The sequence below is a fragment of the Polyodon spathula genome, chromosome 12, assembly GCF_017654505.1.
Source record: "Polyodon spathula isolate WHYD16114869_AA chromosome 12, ASM1765450v1, whole genome shotgun sequence".
In the NCBI taxonomy this organism is placed as follows: domain Eukaryota; kingdom Metazoa; phylum Chordata; class Actinopteri; order Acipenseriformes; family Polyodontidae; genus Polyodon; species Polyodon spathula.
In genome coordinates this window covers 44,717,915-44,735,978 of record NC_054545.1, presented here as the reverse complement: position 1 = coordinate 44,735,978, position 18,064 = coordinate 44,717,915, and the positions used below count along the sequence as shown (strand labels likewise).

The 18,064-nt window shown below is 38.9% G+C and overlaps 2 protein-coding genes across 3 annotated transcripts; one reads left to right on the top strand and one right to left on the bottom strand.

Moving 5' to 3' along the window:
* Positions 1-645: 645 nt before the first annotated feature.
* On the top strand, positions 646-6,056 carry LOC121324751 (C-C chemokine receptor type 7-like). The gene is made up of 3 exons (XM_041266904.1): positions 646-842; positions 2,999-3,048; positions 4,774-6,056. The coding sequence occupies exons 1-3, from the start codon at positions 827-829 to the stop codon at positions 5,869-5,871; spliced, it is 1,164 nt and encodes a 387-aa protein (XP_041122838.1). The 5' UTR covers positions 646-826; the 3' UTR covers positions 5,872-6,056.
* A 1,805-nt stretch (positions 6,057-7,861) lies between these two features.
* LOC121324415 (death-associated protein 1-like) lies at positions 7,862-16,502 on the bottom strand. 2 transcript variants are annotated; one of them, XM_041266259.1, is made up of 4 exons: positions 16,396-16,502; positions 13,867-13,963; positions 11,843-11,885; positions 7,862-11,207 (listed from the first exon to the last, which is right to left on the bottom strand). In XM_041266259.1, exons 1-4 carry the CDS (start codon positions 16,415-16,417, stop codon positions 11,088-11,090), a joined length of 282 nt encoding a protein of 93 aa, XP_041122193.1. In that variant the 5' UTR covers positions 16,418-16,502; the 3' UTR covers positions 7,862-11,087. The 2 variants fall into 2 exon arrangements, with proteins under 2 accessions (XP_041122193.1, XP_041122192.1); XM_041266258.1 differs by lacking the exon at positions 16,396-16,502 and adding an exon at positions 15,924-16,134.
* Positions 16,503-18,064: the final 1,562 nt, after the last annotated feature.

Sequence of the window (18,064 nt, the reverse complement as noted above, 5' to 3'; positions counted from 1 at the left end):
ATTACCATCCTTCACGCAGGGAAGGATTTGAACCCCCTCCCTGCTATCTCACAATATATATATATATATATATATATATATATATATATATATATATATATATATATATATACACACACACACACACACACACACACACACACACACACACACACACACACACACACATATATTGGTGGTTATTTAACGCAAGATTGTCCTGACAAACATTTTATTGATAAAAACACCTTTCATCATCAGCGTACAAAGCAAACAGAATATAGGAGATGTAGAGTTTGCTTTGAATTATTCACGACTGTGTGCAAGGGCGCTGGAACTAGGGGTGTTGGCATTGCATGCCTTCCGTTATAAACAGGGGTTACAGTTTTGTGAAATGGCTTTTAGCACCCACTTTGAAATTTGTTCCAGTGTCACTGACTGTGTGGGACCAGCACTTGACTAGATCCCTTTTGTTTGATCGCAGTATGAATAAGCATTTTATTTATTCTATACTGGCTTTTTTGTGTTCATTTTCCTAACCATTCGGTTAAAGGCATGCACGCGTTTTTCTTTCTTTTAATCTGTATGTCATTTAACTGTTCAATCGTGCAGAGCTGTGAAAATAATTATGAAACTACTGACAGCATTATAATAGAAGATGAAATGCACACGATAGGTGGTTATACGTTGTGGTTAAGTCTCTAAGTCTCGCAGATCTACACTGAAAATCTGGGTGAGACTCAAAGATGAAAACCCCCTGCCACTTGATCAGCAAGACTCACTGTTAAAGGAGAGGTGTGATTACACTGACTATCACGAAACAGCGCTCCGGGATCATCAGAGAAGAATGACAAACGCTAGAGGTAAGGACATTCCTACTGAAACATCTTTTCCACTTCCCTTTTTGGTTATTTGTCTTTCCTTTAGGCATTTATTTATTTATTTATTTATTTAAAAAAAAAAAGATTAATTACATTGGTTTCTGTTAATTTTCAGGTTCACTGCTGCAACAACATGAATCTGTTACTTCAGACTCAGCAGTTTAGATTTTAACCTGTATCTGTAATGATTGCTGTAGCATTGAAAAATCCATTTTTAAAGGATCCCCTATAGGAAAATCGTAGCAAAGTGTAATAGAGCATTGTAAAACTAGGGAAAGCATTGTAAAGCCCAGAGAGGCATGGTAAAGCATATTTAAAAACCTCGGTAAAACCACTGGAAAAGCTTATAAAAACTGTGCAGTGACGGCACCTTTACTGCACCAAACACTTTAAGGAATATTAAGATGTAACCCAATATTGAGTTTACATTGTCCTGTTAAATATACACATCACTTTGAACTGTGTACAATGTTGCCTTTATATGGGGAATTCTGACTGTTTACATACTAATCAGATACTGCGTTTTTAAACCGGTAACTGAAAATCAATAGAGTGTACTACTCTATAGCTCAAATTCTATATACAGCACTTGGGCATAATAATAATAATAATAATAATAATAATAATAATAATAATAAATAATAATAATAATAATATACAGAGTCTGCGTTCTGGGGTGCTACTCGGTACAAGTCGCGTGTTATTTATACATATTGATTGAAAACCCAGCTACTGTCAGACACGTGTTTCTTTAAGGGTAAGATGTCATTATAGATCCAGCAGCAGCAGTAACGGCGGTAGTAGTTTGACACAAAGTGTAGTTCACTTACACATCCATGAGGCAGAAACACGTGTATAAATGCGAGTTACTGTCATTTATTGAAAAGTGACTGGTTGTTTCTGCAAAAAAGGGGATTTTGGCAGCAAATGCATTTGGATCAGACATCCGCAATGTACGTTTTAAAGAACAGTTTGAAACAGCATGAACGTAAAATGCGAGCTCCCCCAGATGACAAGAATCAACCCAAAAGCTCGTGTTTTTTATAGTAGACACCCAATCATCGCGGGCTCTAGTGCTGGTTAACATTTTTCTTTTCTTTCAATGTTTCAGATTCCTGTAATTAGGGGAACGATTCTTGGCTCTGTAGTGTGCTTAAATGTCAAGCTTCTTTCGCTTTCATGAGATGACTGTTAGGGGAAATCGGCATAGCAATAACGTTTCAATAGCAAGACTGCTATTAAAATGGCAGTGCTAACCGTTGTCTTGGGAAAGACAGTTTATTGCTTGATTCAGAGCGCCACAACGTCTTTTTTTTTTTTTTTTTTTTTTTAAAGGGGTATAAGGTGGACTGTTTCCCCGATCTAAACGCTGGCGGATCTAAGTACCACCGTTGTTTAAATACCAAATCCTCCAATAGAATACTAAGTTATTATCTTTAGTTTATTTCTGTCTTGAAAAACATATACATGAGGACGAAAACATTTTTAATGATTTCAATTACTTTATGAAAGTGGCCCGCAGTTGGATATTTGCAGTGTAATTTTTGCTTATCACATGTTAATGCGTTTGCTTTAGTCCCCCGTGGTTTTTCATATCTTTAAGGGAGATTTATCGTACCCCTAAGCGCTTTATAACGCTTAGCTATGCTTTCACTGTGCTTTATTACACTTTACTATGTTTTTGCTATGGTGAACTTTGATTGGTTTTATGTTATATTATGCACAATACACCTGCATTCAATACAAACAATTAAGCTTGTTTTACAATAGCTATTCAGAGAGCTGTTTAATAAATGGCAAATATTGCTGCAGTCTGTTTCTGACAACAGTAAACTGCAGCTCAGAGTCTCTGCATTACCCTGCATTACCCTGCATTGCCCTGCATTGCCCTGCATTACCCTGCATTGCCCTGCATTGCCCTGCATTGCCCTGCATTACCCTGCATTGCCCTGCATTGCCCTGCATTGCCCTGCATTACCCTGCATTGCCCTGCATTGCCCTGCATTGCCCTGCATCAGAGTTATGTCTGCTTAACATCTCCAACCCAATGCTGATGGGATGGGTCTACTGTAATGGTGAATATCTTTCAAGCTGCAAAGCCAACCTACTAAGTGTGGCGTTTTCTTTGTCTTTTGCAGGAATTCAAATGATTCTCCCAGTCGTCTTCAACTTTGTCTTCATTTTGAAGGTAAGCACGACTACATTGTGTTCAAATTTCATGAAAAGATTTCAAGGCTTGACTGTAGACGGTCAGCTGGAGCTTGTAAAAGTAAACTGATATATTATTGGGAGACACGCATAGGCGAGCGTGGTGTACTATATGCTGTACAAGCTGTATTATAAATTGTGCTGTGTATATTGCAAAATGAAATATATACTGTACACGCAGCTATAAACCAGTTTATAATTAGTATTACATATAACATATTAGCGTCTGGAAGGCATTAACAAATTATTTATATTTAGTGTGTAAACTGACCCCCCCCCACCACCCCCACCCACCCCTGCTGGTGTCACTTCAAATATCAGAGTGTTTATGTATGTGACGGTGTAATATTGGTTTGAAAAAACTTTTTTTTTTTTGAACCAATCTCAGAAAAACTACGGTAACCACATTGGTTTATGAGTAAATAAACATAAATTTGATAATTTTAAGACGAACAAAATTTTACAACTAGATATATATATATTAGATATATATATTATATATATATAATATATATATATATCTTTAGAATAGATAGATAGATAGATAGATAGATAGATAGATAGATAGATAGATAGATAGATAGATAGATAGATAGATATATTGGGACAGGTGTAACATTTTTTTACCTTTCTCTCCATTACACATAGATGATTTGAGCTAGTTTGACCAGACTTTGACACAAACAATTTTCATCTGTCCTCTACCAATCCCTGTAGTTACCCTGTTTTAAGAGCTGATATACATATGACAAGAGCACTTGAAATGGCTGGGGTCTGTTGACATGGGGGTGGGGTCAGATGTAACATTCTGTGCAGAATAATTAAACAAACAACAACACATTTAATTTAACTCAAGAATTGAATGTTTTATTGAGTAAGATCAATTTGCACATGAAGCACATATATTTGTTTTTATTGTTCAGATAAGGCTTTTTTTGTTGTTGTTGTCCTACATTTAAAACTTTTTAACATCCCTAAAATGATAGGCCTTATCAAGCAGGAATGTGTCACTCTGAGTCACAATTATGACATATGAACATGTTGTTTCCTTCAGTGCAAGACTCATGTGCCCAATATAGTTCAGCTAATGTATGGAGTCAATTATAACACATGTTACAACTGACCCCAACTGGTTTAGTTTTCCAACTTCAAAGGCTTGATTAGAAAAGAGATTTTCTATTTCACTTGCGTTTTTTTTTCTTCAACAAACCGTCAGGTAACAGGATGTGGTGCGCTGGGGATCTGGGGGGTTGAAACTAACACCTACATGTCAAGATTCTTTTATGTATTTCTTGTAAATTCATGTAGATGTTCCTGTTTGGCAAATGCACACAATCACCTTTGATGTGTGTGTGTTTGCTTCTGTCATTGTTGAAATGGGTGAGTTAGAAAACTTGGTTATAAAGACTACAGTCCTCAGGACTATTCCAGGGGTTATACCAGAGCTGTCCAAATGTTTTCAACGAAAAGGACATACTGATGAGCCGAGGGTTCTTAACTCTCATGGAAGTTTAAACACTTGATTCTCATGCTAGCGGTTGATTTTTTAGCCACGTGATTGGCAGTTCGAGTCCAGCCCTTGCCTTTCCATTCAATTCAATGGGCTGAGAAACCAATTCTTGACAGCCGGTATGCCCTGCCTCCATGCCTTATTACATTATCCATTTTATTATTAATTATGTCAATATGTCTGTATTTATTTCAGATCAGCATATCTGAAAATGTAACTTCCGATGATGACTATTACTCTGATTTTGATGAACATGACAATTCAACCACGGTCGATTACGGCAAATTTGAGTATCAGTGTCAGAAAGGGGGTGTCCGGATCTTCAGGGGTTGGTTCCTGCCTGTCATCTACGCCCTCATCTGCTTTGTGGGGCTCCTGGGGAACCTGCTAGTGATGCTCACCTACATCTACTTCAAGAGGCTCAAAACCATGACGGACGTCTACCTGTTGAACCTGGCCGCTGCTGACATCTTGTTTCTCCTGACCCTCCCCTTCTGGGCCACCAGTTTCTCCCGAGGCTGGGTCTTTGGTCTGGTCGCCTGCAAGATGGTCTACTACATCTACAAGGTCAGCTTCTTCAGCGGCATGCTCCTGCTCATGTGCATCAGCGCCGATCGCTACTTCGCCATCGCCTGGGCCACCTCTGCCCACCGCCACCGCTCCAGGGCTGTCTACTTCAGCAAGATCTCCTGCGTCTGCCTCTGGAGCCTGGCCCTCATCTTCTCCCTGCCCGACCTGGTGTACAGCAAGTTACTGGAGGATGGCAACCTCACCCTCACCTGCGTGGCCATTTCAGAGGACTCCATTCACCTGAAGGTGAAGCTGCAATCAGGGCAGCTGGTGGCTGGCTTCCTCCTGCCTTTGCTGGTGATGTTCTTCTGCTATTTCGTCATCATTCAGACCCTGCTCCAGGCTCGCAGCTTCGAGAAGAACAAGGCCATCAAGGTGGTCTTCGCCGTGGTCCTGGTCTTCATCGCCTTCCAGCTCCCCTACAACTGGGTCATGCTGATGCGGACCATCGCCCTGGTCAGGGGCAGCAACACAGACTGCCAGGCTGAGAAGCAGATGGATGTGGCTGAGGATGTCACCAAGAGCCTGGCCCTGCTGCGCTGCTGCCTCAACCCTTTCCTGTATGCCTTCATCGGGGTCAAGTTCCGTAACGACCTCCTGAGGCTGCTCAAGGAGATTGGCTGCATGAGCCAGGAACAGTTCTTCAGGTACACTTCCTGTAAACAGAAGGGGAGCTCCTTTGCCATGGAAACAACAGAAACCACCACCACTTTCTCCCCGTGAGGGGGTTTCAGGAAAACAAGCTGCCTCCCCCTCCCCCTCCAAACAAACAAACAAACAAGCTTGATGAAATGCAGGAAGTGTTTACACAGCAAAGGAGGTAGAAGATGGAAGTTTGGGCATACAAGTGACAGACAAGAATAAATAAATATTTTTAATATGGAAGTTGTTTCAATGTAGATAGATAGATAGAGTCATGGTCAAACATTTTGCATCACCTAGAATTTTAGGATTGAAACAATTATATAAAAAAAAACTATATGAACATAATTTAAATATTGTATTTAACATCATGTAATCAAAGAAACCACAAAATGACATTGCAAAAGTCTACTGGAAGCCATAATAGATGTACAGCTAGTATTTTCACTTTTTCATTAAGAATATGGAATACTACAAAGCGGTATGATGCAAAACTTTTGTCCATAGCTGTGTGTGTGTGTGTGTGTATATATATATATATATATATATATATATATATATATATATATATATATATATATATATATATATATATAGCAAACAGCTCTGTATCCAAGGAGAATCAGGATCCAACAGGATTCTCATCAATCACTAGAAATACTTCATGAAGAAGGAAAGTCATTGATTTTTGACAATTTTTGATTTACATTTTTAGACATTTTAAAAGCTTGTGTGAACTCTATGGAGTTCGAGAATTTGCCCTGCCAAAACTTTGCAAAAAACATGTATGCATTCTAAAATAGATACATAGATAGAAAACTAAGGAGAGTCAGAGACTAACCATCAAAAATACAGTATTGTAAAACACATAGGCATGCCTTCGGGTTATGTGAATAGTTTGTTAATAGTAATGTTATGTACATTTTAATGTCTTGGTTTTGGTTTTAAGTTTATACTCTTACAAAGCTCTGTAACAATAAGCTGTGCACAAATTCCATTCTATTCACATTGTTAACGTTATAAAAAGTATTAGTAAGGTGTTCGTTAACTAGTGTTATTAAGATGCTACTAGAATACGTGCATCACTATACACTCTGTGCTGGCCAGTCATCCTTGTATGGGAAACATGAAAAATAGACCATTAACGCCCATAGCAGCACCGTTAATGACAGGAAAAAAGGTGTTGAATTCTGTAAACCTCAAAGCAGGGTAAGATCAACCATTGCCTTTCATCTTTTGTTTTTCTGGGGGGTTATCTGACTAACACAAGGCTTGTTTTTTGTACCTCTGTGCTTCCACGCCCCAGGAAGTATTCTAGGTATTGGAGAACAGACAAATAGAGAAGCAGGTGTAAGGCGTAGCCTCCTATAAAAGGCAGGGCAGGATTATGAAAAGATGACTTGGTAAGCGCCACATTTTAAACCAACTCGATTATGACAAGACTGGGATTGTAATAAAAACGTACAGGTTAGCACAGTTTGGTGGTCCAGTGGTTAAAGCAAGTGGCTTGTTAGCAGGAGGTTCCAGATTCAATCCCAGATCAGCCAGGACTCGCTGTGTGTGACCCTGAAAATGTCATTTAAACTTGTGCTCTATCCTTCACTTGGTCCTATTGTGACTCAGTTGTGATGCTTAGTTCACCCCCTAATCTCTGTAAGTTTCTTTGGATAAACACATCTGGCAAGTGACTGAGTTACTAATTACTAGCAGCTTGCAGGGAAGCGATATCAAGACATGAGATCGGAAGATCTATGCCAAAAACTTATTTGCAACTGAATCCTTAATACGTTTTGAAAAGTTTTTTTTTTTTTTTTTTAAATGCAAGCTGTATTGCAGTATTAACTTTTTGTATCAAAAATGTATTATTTCTTTGCATGTATGTGTCATCCATTAACAACATAATATTTCTGTGTATGTTTCTTTTGTTAAAACAATAAATAAATAAAAATTACAAACAGATTAAAACTACAGTAAATGGTTTACAATTTTTGCAGGACCTTTGCAATCTGTAACTTGACAACAGAAAAGATAGGGAACACTGTTAGTCATTAAAGATAAAATCCAACAGGCGTACAGTTTCTCCAAAGTAATGTTTATTTTATGCATTTTTTTTTTTGCACATAAAGCTTTTGCAATTTCACTTAACAGTAAAACAACCAATCAAACAAAAGCAACAACAAACAATAAGTCATTATACTTAAAATGCATTTTACAAGGTCATTTGTCTGTAATGCACATCATAACCAGATTTTTTAGGAAATTCAGGGAAAGTGAGCTGTTCTGAAAATTGTAGCTTACAGTATGTTAAATCATTCTTGGGAAAATTAATGTAAAACCATCCGAGTGGGTGGGACTTTTTTTCTTCATTGACTGCCATAAAAAAAAAAAAAAATCTGAGCAATTTCATGACTTTTTAACAGATGAATATCGTCATCCCGAGGGACTACGGACAGGTGCTCCACAAACATGTTTGGTTTCTTACATTCTCCCATAGAGTAGCCTTCTCTGCACCTAGCCTTGCTGACTGTATTATTTAGCTGTATTCACCCTTTATGGTTTAACCTGACTTCCACTTCCAGTCAGGCTGTTAGCCAACAGGCATTCCACCATTTACTACAGCAGTTGAAGGTCATACAGATCATTAAAATCAGGGATGTGAATAAGACTCCCAATGCATAGCAGTTTGATCCATTCCTGGTTTCTAAGACCCATTGCAGCTTGCTACCTGTACACACTGTGGCTAATCAAGCTTGTGGTAAAACCTGGGATAGGTGAAACCGCTACGCAATTGGAGTCTTATTTCCAGCCCTGAAAACACGTTTCGTATAACATTTCAAAATGTACATTGCGAACGGATGTGCACAGCAGTTAAGTAATGGTTTTATTAGCTAAAATGGTTGTAACGTTTATTTTACCCTGAAATCCCAAACTGCCTCTCTGAAGTTACTCTGGAAGCCATTTCATGCTTCTTTATTTAACAAGAGTAAATAAAAAAAAATTCAAGAAAAATTCTATATATATATATATATATATATATATATTAAAAGCATGTGGCTTTAAATCTGCTATTTCATCACAAGTTCACTTCCCTGTAAATGCAAGTGCAGTGTTTTCCCCCTCGTTTGGACAACACCAATTCCTTAGTTTGTTATGCACACTTGCAGGACACTCTCCTGCAAACTGTTACTCAGAAACAAAAGCTACTAAATATTCCAGTACAATTTGAAAATAGATAAAATGTTTGATTTTTTTTATTTGAACCTACAAAAATCATTAAAAAAAAAAAAAAAAAAAAAAAAAAAACGTTTTAGAGTGCATGCCACGAAACAAAAAAACACATAAACCAAAGCGCCATTGAAAGAGTTACTCCTTTGTTTCTACAATCAATTTTGAATTATGGGGTCGATGAAATAAAACAAAAAACTTACAACTTTACTAGAGTCTAAAACCTTAGTTAGTTCTTAATTTTATTGGTTTGTCTGTATTTGATCAAAGCAGCTTCAATGTAATTTTAGCAGATTTTGCATTACCCTTTGTTTAGTTCTTATGTTTGCAATCATTGTGAATGTTTATGGGTTCTGTTGCTCCAATAATTAAAATTATTATATGTATTGTTTCTCTCAATCTCCCTTCATCCAGCTTGGAGGTTAGCATAAACTAGAAAAGTAACAATTTAAAGAAGCTACAATAGAGCTCTTAAGCTGAGGGAACATGAAGCCCCTTTTGTGTCTTGGAACTTGGTTTCAGAAGACTAGGTTTTAGGTCACGTCATGGCACACCAGGGGAGACTTGGGGGTTTGATACAACTCAAACTAGGACTCCTGGAATCAGGTTTCAAACCACTGTGGCTGAAAAAGGGACTTTGTGTTCCCTCAGCTTAAAAGCAACATGCTAAATAGTTCAACTCCAGTTTTTCAACATCAATGCAGTCAGTAAAACTTGTAAGGGGTATTACTGGTATGGCACACTCCTGTCTGACTAAATGGTTAATCTGATGAAGCTCTACTCTGCTGGGAACAACCACAACTGGATTTTTGAGAGGATATTTACCGTATAAGGGAATGCACCTGGGCTGCAGCCAACCCTTATTTGTTGTTGCTGCCATCATTGATGATTCCCCAGTGCTTATAAAATAAAACGCTTAGAAAAATCCATCTGCGGTTTATTAAAGCAGGGTGCAGGCTGATCTGACTGCAGTCTGCATTTCCTATTTCAAAAAGACAAATAAGGTGCAATTAACTAGAGCAAAAGCTTAATAAACTATCTGTATACTTGTCCCTATGACTGAGCTGTGCTAAACAGCAGCCAGGAGCTTTGAATACATACTGTTGACTTCCTTTTTTGGTCGTCGGTATACTTGCTGTCTTTGTACATTCTGAAAATACAAAAATACTTTTAAAGTTGTAGGGCATTTGTACTACAGAAGACACTTCCAATATCTGCCACCAGCAATCCTTGGACTCTGAACAAGGTTAAAAACATGAATTGCACACATGTAACACTGTCCTTTTATGACTGTCCAACAGCTATTGCTGTTTTACATTAGTGGTGCAATAAATGTTGAAATACCCCAGTCACCTGCTCCTGTCAAACAGACGGCAAATCTCATCTCCAGGTTTTATTAAGGTCAACATATAGATCATTGGTAAAAATTAACACGACTGTTTACATGGACGGCAATACAGAGACAGAGCATGTTTTTAATTAACTTAGAGCCTTTACTTCAAAAATACTTTCATAACTCTTATCTACACACAATCTTTCCAAGTCATGCGATTAAAGTGGCTTGTTTTGGCTTCATTATATAAAAAAACAAAAAATGTGACTAGTTAAAACTTTATAGTGACCAAGCAGCACACAAAACACATTAATGACACTGGCTGTACTCGTTACCTGTTACTCCTCAGTAAGGCCAATTGGACAGAAAAGGTCATTTTGTACCTCATTTAAAAAGTGACCACGGCACTCCTTGCTAAATCCTGGCCCTCAGCAGAAGTACCTGAAACATATGCATGGATTTGTAGGTAATTCTTCTAATCTAGAGAGCATAATTCCAATACTGCCTCTGCTGTGGTGCACTGTGCTCAGTTACAGCGCTTGCCCCTTGACACACACACACACAGAAAGCAGCGTTATAAAAGGAGTAACTCTTTAAAAGAATATTTGGAAACCCAAGACAGGAGAGATGAGATAGATAGGTCTTCCTTTGTATGCAACAGATCCCAGGTCCAGCGTGGCACAGCAACGAGGCACCCCCTGGCGGTGGAATGCGGTAGTGTGCCGGAGGACTCCGGGGCTCACTTGCGGGGCTGGTGGATGTGCTGGTTGATGTGGTGTGGAGAGGGCAGCTTCTCCACGCAGGGCTGAGGTTTGAGGTGTGCCACCTGGGAGGCTGCTGGAGGAAAGTCCTTGTCACCCTGTGGAGGAAATGCACAATGGAGATCAGACAAGAAAAACTTAAGTCTAGGAAAGGGTCTTTTTTTTTTTTTAAATTATTTTTTTTAAATAAACTCTTTCATCTTAACAGACCTGTTGATCAACTGTAGTGGATAATCCACAGGGCTCTGATGTTGGATGTTTTAGCTGGCCTACTATCTATTAACTAACAATTAACAGAACAATAAAATAATGTATATTAACGTTTATTAGCTGGTTAATAGTTAATAGGTGGCCCTTAAAATAAAGTGTGAACGAAGTGCTAAACAACTTAAGAAAATAGCCTTGGTGGTCCAGTGGTTAAAAAAAAGGGGCTTGTTACCAGGAAGTTCCAGGTTCAATCCCAGCTCAGCCACTGACTCACTGTGTGTGTGTGTGTGTGTGTGAGACCCTGAGCAAGTCACTTAACCCCCTTATGCTCCACTCTTTGGATGTGACATAAAACAAACAAGGTCCTATTGGAAGTGACTCTGCAGCAGCAGCTGTGATGCATAGTTCACCCCCTGGTCTCTGTAAGTCGCTTTGGATAAAAGCGCCTGCTAAATGACTTAATAATAATAATAAAGAAAAGGATCCGAGGTGGTTGAATCAAATGTTTTTGTTTTTTTTTCCTCACCCGTGTGACTGCTCCAGATATGACAAGAATCTGCTTCGGTGGGCTTAAACAAAACAGAAAGAAATTAAATTCTTATACATGTTACATGCAAACTGACATCACATCAGCACATCTAATGAGTTGCGTAACTGACCAAACAGTTGATGTTTAACTATTTAAGGATGTGTATGCATGTGTGTGTCTGGAGGTGTGCGTGTGCGCGTCTGGAGGTGTGTGTGTGCGCACGCGTGTCTGTGTGTGTGTGCGTGTGTGTGTGTGTATGTGTCTGTGTGCGCGCGTGCATGCGCGCGTGCGTGTCTGGAGGTGTGTGTGCGCGCGTGCGTGTCTGGAGGTGTGTGTGCGCGCGTGCGTGTCTGGAGGTGTGTGTGCGCGCGTGCGTGTCTGGAGGTGTGTGTGCGCGCGTGTGTGTCTGGAGGTGTGTGTGCGCGCGTGTGCGCGTGCGTGTCTGGAGGTGTGTGTGTGTGTATTTATGTGATCAAGCGGGCAGTGTTGATTTTTGTTTTGCCCATAAACCAGGGTTGTGAAACTCCTGGAGGTCCGCAGCGTCTCCTGGCTTTCGTTCCACCCTAGATCTCAATTACTTAATTGGTCTTACCAAGTGTTAAATTTGTCTTCTCTTCAGGCCTCAAAATGTTTTATCGGTTTTATAGATTGTGTACCTTGAATCAAGTGCATTTCTTTTTTAAATCATCGACTGTAAAAAACCTTGAAAAAAAATGTTAAACATGTCCAAGTGAGCAAATAATTAGCTCAATGAAGTTAACGGAGAGCTTAAGTTGGAATGAAAACCAGACGACCCTGCAAGCAGTGGGAGGCAGGGGTTGTGCTGTTTGTTAAGTGGTCAGAGACACACCGTTCACACATTTCATTATCCTGAGCGCTTTCCATTTCCTCTCAGGCAGCAGGGTTGGTTTCTTAGAAAAATGAATACGTGGCTTGACAAAGATAAACAACCTGACCTTATTTTTTTTTTTCGCTTCCCTGAATTTGGCATACAAGTACGCATTAAAAAATAATTCTAGAAAAAAATGGTTTTAAAGCTTTTTTAAGGGGATGGAGGTGTGGATATTTTAGGAATTTGCCCACTGTCTAGATTTCATAACTACCTACAATGAGGTATTCTATCTAAATGATCAGGAGCCAGCAATTTGCTGTTAAATAAACTGCCCCACCCTTATAACTGAATGATAAACCCGTTAGGAAATGCACAGACTCAGGTGCGACTTAGTCATGCTGTGATAATGAGGATCAGTTCACAGCAGATTTACCAAGGGTCCCTGCTTGTTCAAACTCATTTCAACAACATACCTAAACAAAGGAATTTCTGTAACTGGGTGCCAGACTGATGAGAATCTAAATCCTAGGACTTAAGACAGTAAGATATGAATGCTTCATATCACTTTTACTTTTTGAATGACCACATAATGACCTGCCAGCACCTGTGCTGGGTGTTCACTTGCACTCTGGTTTCACAGTAGCGCTTCTTTGAGAAACTGGAACAGGAGCATATCCTGTCTGATTCAGTATCGCACCAGCTCGCTACAGAACCTTCACCTTTCCTTTCACCATCAAACCTTTGATCTTACAGCCAGAGACAGACAAAAACAGCCTGAAATAACCGAATTTAGTTAACTGGTATAGGTGGGGCAGCTGCACCCTTTCACTATATATATAAAAAGAAAAGATAAAAATGTGTATTCAGCAGAAACCTGCTTACTACAGGTGTCTTGGATTTAATGTTTTATAGGCAACTAAGGTTAACTAAGCATGAGTTCTTGCAACAGGTTTTTTTTATATGATGTGCAACTATGTGACAAGTGCAAAAAAAAAAAAAAAAAAAAGACAGCTACTGAATTTCTTTCTTTTCTACAGTCGAAGGGATTTTTTGTTTTGTTTTTTTGTGCCTGGTTGCAGATTATATTCTAGGCTGCAGATGGAACCACAGAAAACATGACGTTACTCTTTCTGCCCAGCTCTATGGCCCTGATTAAATGCATTAGCAGGGAGTCAGCATGTCTTCATACCTGCTGCTTTCCAGTTCTTTACTGTCTTTGTCCTTCTCGTGATTCTGGTCCCCGCCCAGATGGTGCTTCTGTACGATACGCATCCCTCCTGCTTTTACTGAAAAACAAACAGGAAAACATACCAGTTAAAAGCACTGCCTAAACTTTTTAAACCCCACTTGGATTTCTGCAGATCTGCTTATAACTGTGCGGCTGGCTGTAAAACACCTCTGAAGGCACAGCAATACCACGAATCAGTCAGCCCACCCCGGTTTATTTGCCCTGATCCTCATGCTGTTCTTGCGCGTTGCTAGACTAAAGCTCTTACTTTTGTATTTCTTTAGGTGACACAAAATCACCTGATATCTTCTTGCTATTTTATGACAGATGTAATCTCAACGCATGTAACTTGCACAGTGCTATGGACACGCACTCGAAGGCTTTTGTGAAGAGCCCACGTCTTTTTTGGTTTCATGCGGAATAACAAAACGCATTGATTGTCGGTGGTTGTTACTCATCCGATATTCCATTAGGAAACTGGATGCTGATTGCAACCCTGAGCTTTAGTTCAACTCTACTAAGAACACCTGCCAGGCAGTCTGTCAGTTGTGTGGGAGTGGGACTCACAATAAAATAGAAAGCAGCATAATTGCCTTCAGTCCTCCATCACCACCACCAGCAGAAAACAAAGGAAAAGGTTCTGCATGCGGGCTATGCAGAGCGTGCTGGGGGCTGGCGTATGAGACCCTTCGATGCAACAAAAGCCAGCCGACCCAACAATCCAGAGACCAAAAACAAGGTGCTCTCCCACCCACACAGGCAGGTATTACGAATTCCATCACTGAAGCTGAAACACGTGTTGTCATTGTAAAACAGCCAGGTGGAACTTCAAGTTTGAGGCCAGGTAGGTACAGGTACAGTAGGCTTATCCACAATATCTCTTCTTCTTTTTCTTAGGCCTAATTCAGTGTCTACCAAGCTATTTTATTTTTTATGATGATTTACATTTGCATATACTTTGCAATGAAAATTGAAAACGGATATATATTTCCTGTCATACATACATACATACACACACACACACACACACACACACACACACATATATATATATATATATATATATATATATATAAAATAGTAAAATGCAAACAAACAAAACGGAGCAACGTTGAATGAATTATCATTGTAAGTTTTACAACTGTGCGCAAAACACAAATTTTGAGATCAGAAAGTCTTAATCTGTTTAATGAAATGTACAGCGTGTTTTCTGAAATCCTGACGTCACATGCCAGTTGCTGGGATACCAGGTTCCTTGCTGGTAACAGAGCAAAGTCAAAACGCAGATTCGCGTAAACGGGTTCCACTTAAACGAGTCTCAGATTGATTTATGGTTGTGTATGTCATGCACAGCCATAACGCAGGACAATAAACAACTTCTATTGAATAGCACTTTACGCCAGAGTCTTGAACCGTTGCACCAAAATTGTTCCTGAATAAATGCTTTGCCTGCTCACTTTATTACGAACTGCATCGTTGTTGTTTGTAGGTAAATAAGAGTACCTGTAATTTCCAATGACACATACGAAAAATAAAATAGGCAAAGTACACCATCGCCCATTTTCCAATCGAGTAAGACTTTTCAAACACAGGTTAATAATGAACACGACTGTGCCAAAGCACTGTCCCACAATGCACCTGCTGACAAGGGGTGTACCCGAACAGAGCCATACATACTGCTGGCGGAGTTGTTGTGTTTTTTTTTTAATAGAATAACTTTGCTTCAGTATTCAAAATGCAGTACCTTTTGGCAGTAATTAACCTGCGGTTTATTTAGTGGACTTTTGGCTGTTTTCAGCGTTGTATTAAAAAAACACAGTTTCACTTTTCAAATGAAAAACCGCAGATAAAAAACAAAAAAAAAAAAAAACAAAAAAAAAAAAAAAAAAAAAACAACACGACCCGTTTTCATATCGATGTTTTCTCATATCGCGCACAATAGCAGTTAAAACTAAACTTCGTTGTGCTTTGCATAACCTTATTTGTTGTACAATAAAACAAAAATGAACGATAACAACCTGCGGGGTGGTGTCCGGCTTTGGTTTCAGACTTATCCTTAGGCGGAGAAGACATCCCTATCGACGAACTAAAGAACTGAAAAGGTCTTGCACTGTTTGAAGGTGTAACGCGTGTGATTGCTCTATTGCACAGCGCTCCCAGTTTCACCAGTTTCATTACAGACCAGAACCATAAAGAACCATAAAGAACCAAAACAACACACCACCTGACCGCTACGCACCAACCACCCGAGAAGAAACCGCAGGGGTCTCCCCTTTAATAAGACATCCAAAAATACATGCAACACAATGCCCCGGATAAAAAAAACAAAACAACAAAAAAAAAAAAAACACAATAACATAAAAATAAATACAACACAATGCCCCGGATAAATAAAATAAAAACACAATAACATAAAAATAAATACAACACAATGCCCCGGATAAATAATAATAAAAAAAAACACAATAAAATAAAAAATAAATACAATACCCGAGGCACTGCTGCGCCGCATCCATACTGAAAAGCGAGCGCTGTTACTCTGTGTTCACAGCTTGTCTTGACTGAAAATGAGGTGAAGCAGAAATATCAGAATACACACATGAGCGATACAGTGGACTAGTCCAGCGAGTCACATGAGAGCGCAGGCAGCGAGGAGCGCTCCCCAGGGACGGTTCCAGCTCTTCATAAAACTGGACAGAAAACGCAAGTGTCTGTGTTAAAAAAATACAGGTAATGGATCACACACGCGTCTTGTGCAGGTTTCACTGTAATGTTATAGCTACACCTCAATGTTCTTTTAATAATGTTGGGCATCATAATACAGGTTTTGGTTACAATAAATAAACAGTCAACCTTGCTCTGGGTGTGTGTTTGTTTGACACTGTGACTCATGTGACTGTGCTTGCAAACACGTTTTTTTTTTTTTTTGTTTTTGTTTTTGTTTTTTGTGGTTTGTTTTTTATAGCATGAACATTTGGTTGTCATGTTGTATTTCAATACCTCCATGTGTTGTTGCTATAATTGCCCACTAGGAGGCACAAACGGAGCTCATTTATTTCTTGTACTGTATTATTATTATTATTATTATTATTATTATTATTATTATTATTATTATTATTTTATACACCACTATACTCAATTGCTGCTTTGAAGTAGTTTGAAAGGTGTTTTCTGACTGGAAGTTAGTCTATGAACCTGCCTGCCATTTTCTAGGTTAAAATAGTGTTTAAATCAATGAGGCGAAGGTCTCTTTCAACGTGTATGTTACAGACGCATGTGCCTCGTTTTAACCTATAGTTTACAGATCTCAGACCGACTCCAGAGAGAACGTATTGGAGCTTTTATAACTGAAAGACAGAAAAAAAAAATGTGATGAAAATGAATGCTTAAGCTGTGAGGGGCAGAATCTGACTGTATGTGGGTGTGTGTCTGTGTGTGTTTAGAAGTATGGCGCTCTTATGTTTTTAATTGTACCGAATGCTACATCTGTTGGTGTTTCGTGAAGCTGTAAACCGTCTCTATGAAATATGTATGCGGGTTTTTTTTGTTATTATTCTTAGATGTATCATTATCCCCCTCGTTTGACTAATAATGCACAATGATTCGTGTGAAATAATAATTCGTGTGAGCACCTGGTCACGTTCCAGAATTAAAAATTAAACTTTTTTTTTTGTTATTTTTTGCTCGACAAATAATGACTAATTTGCAGAAATTAACAACAATTGACTGTCTGACACTTTTTTTTTACTGACCTCTTCAAAACAATGGCATTTTAGGTGACCTCCTAGGATAGATTTGTTATTTATTTTACTGTAAAATTGCCATTGCTTTGGTTTCTGTCTTCTATGGCAAGGTACAGAAAGTGTCAAAAACCAATAAATAAATAAATAAACATTCTGATCATTTGGCAAAATAGTTCAATTATCTTTTTTTTATCATTTCATCATATTCAGCAGCAATTTAACTAGCAACACACAGCTTCTCACAACACAGATGTTGCTGCTGATGGAAAGGAACAAGTCTGATTTCAAAACCATCACAAAGCGCTTTACAAGAAGAAATTAGGGTGTGTGAGCTGTGCATCAGCTGCCTGCGGAGTCACTTCCAACAATGTCTCACCAAAGGACGAAGCACAAGGTTAAGTGACTTGCTCAGGGTC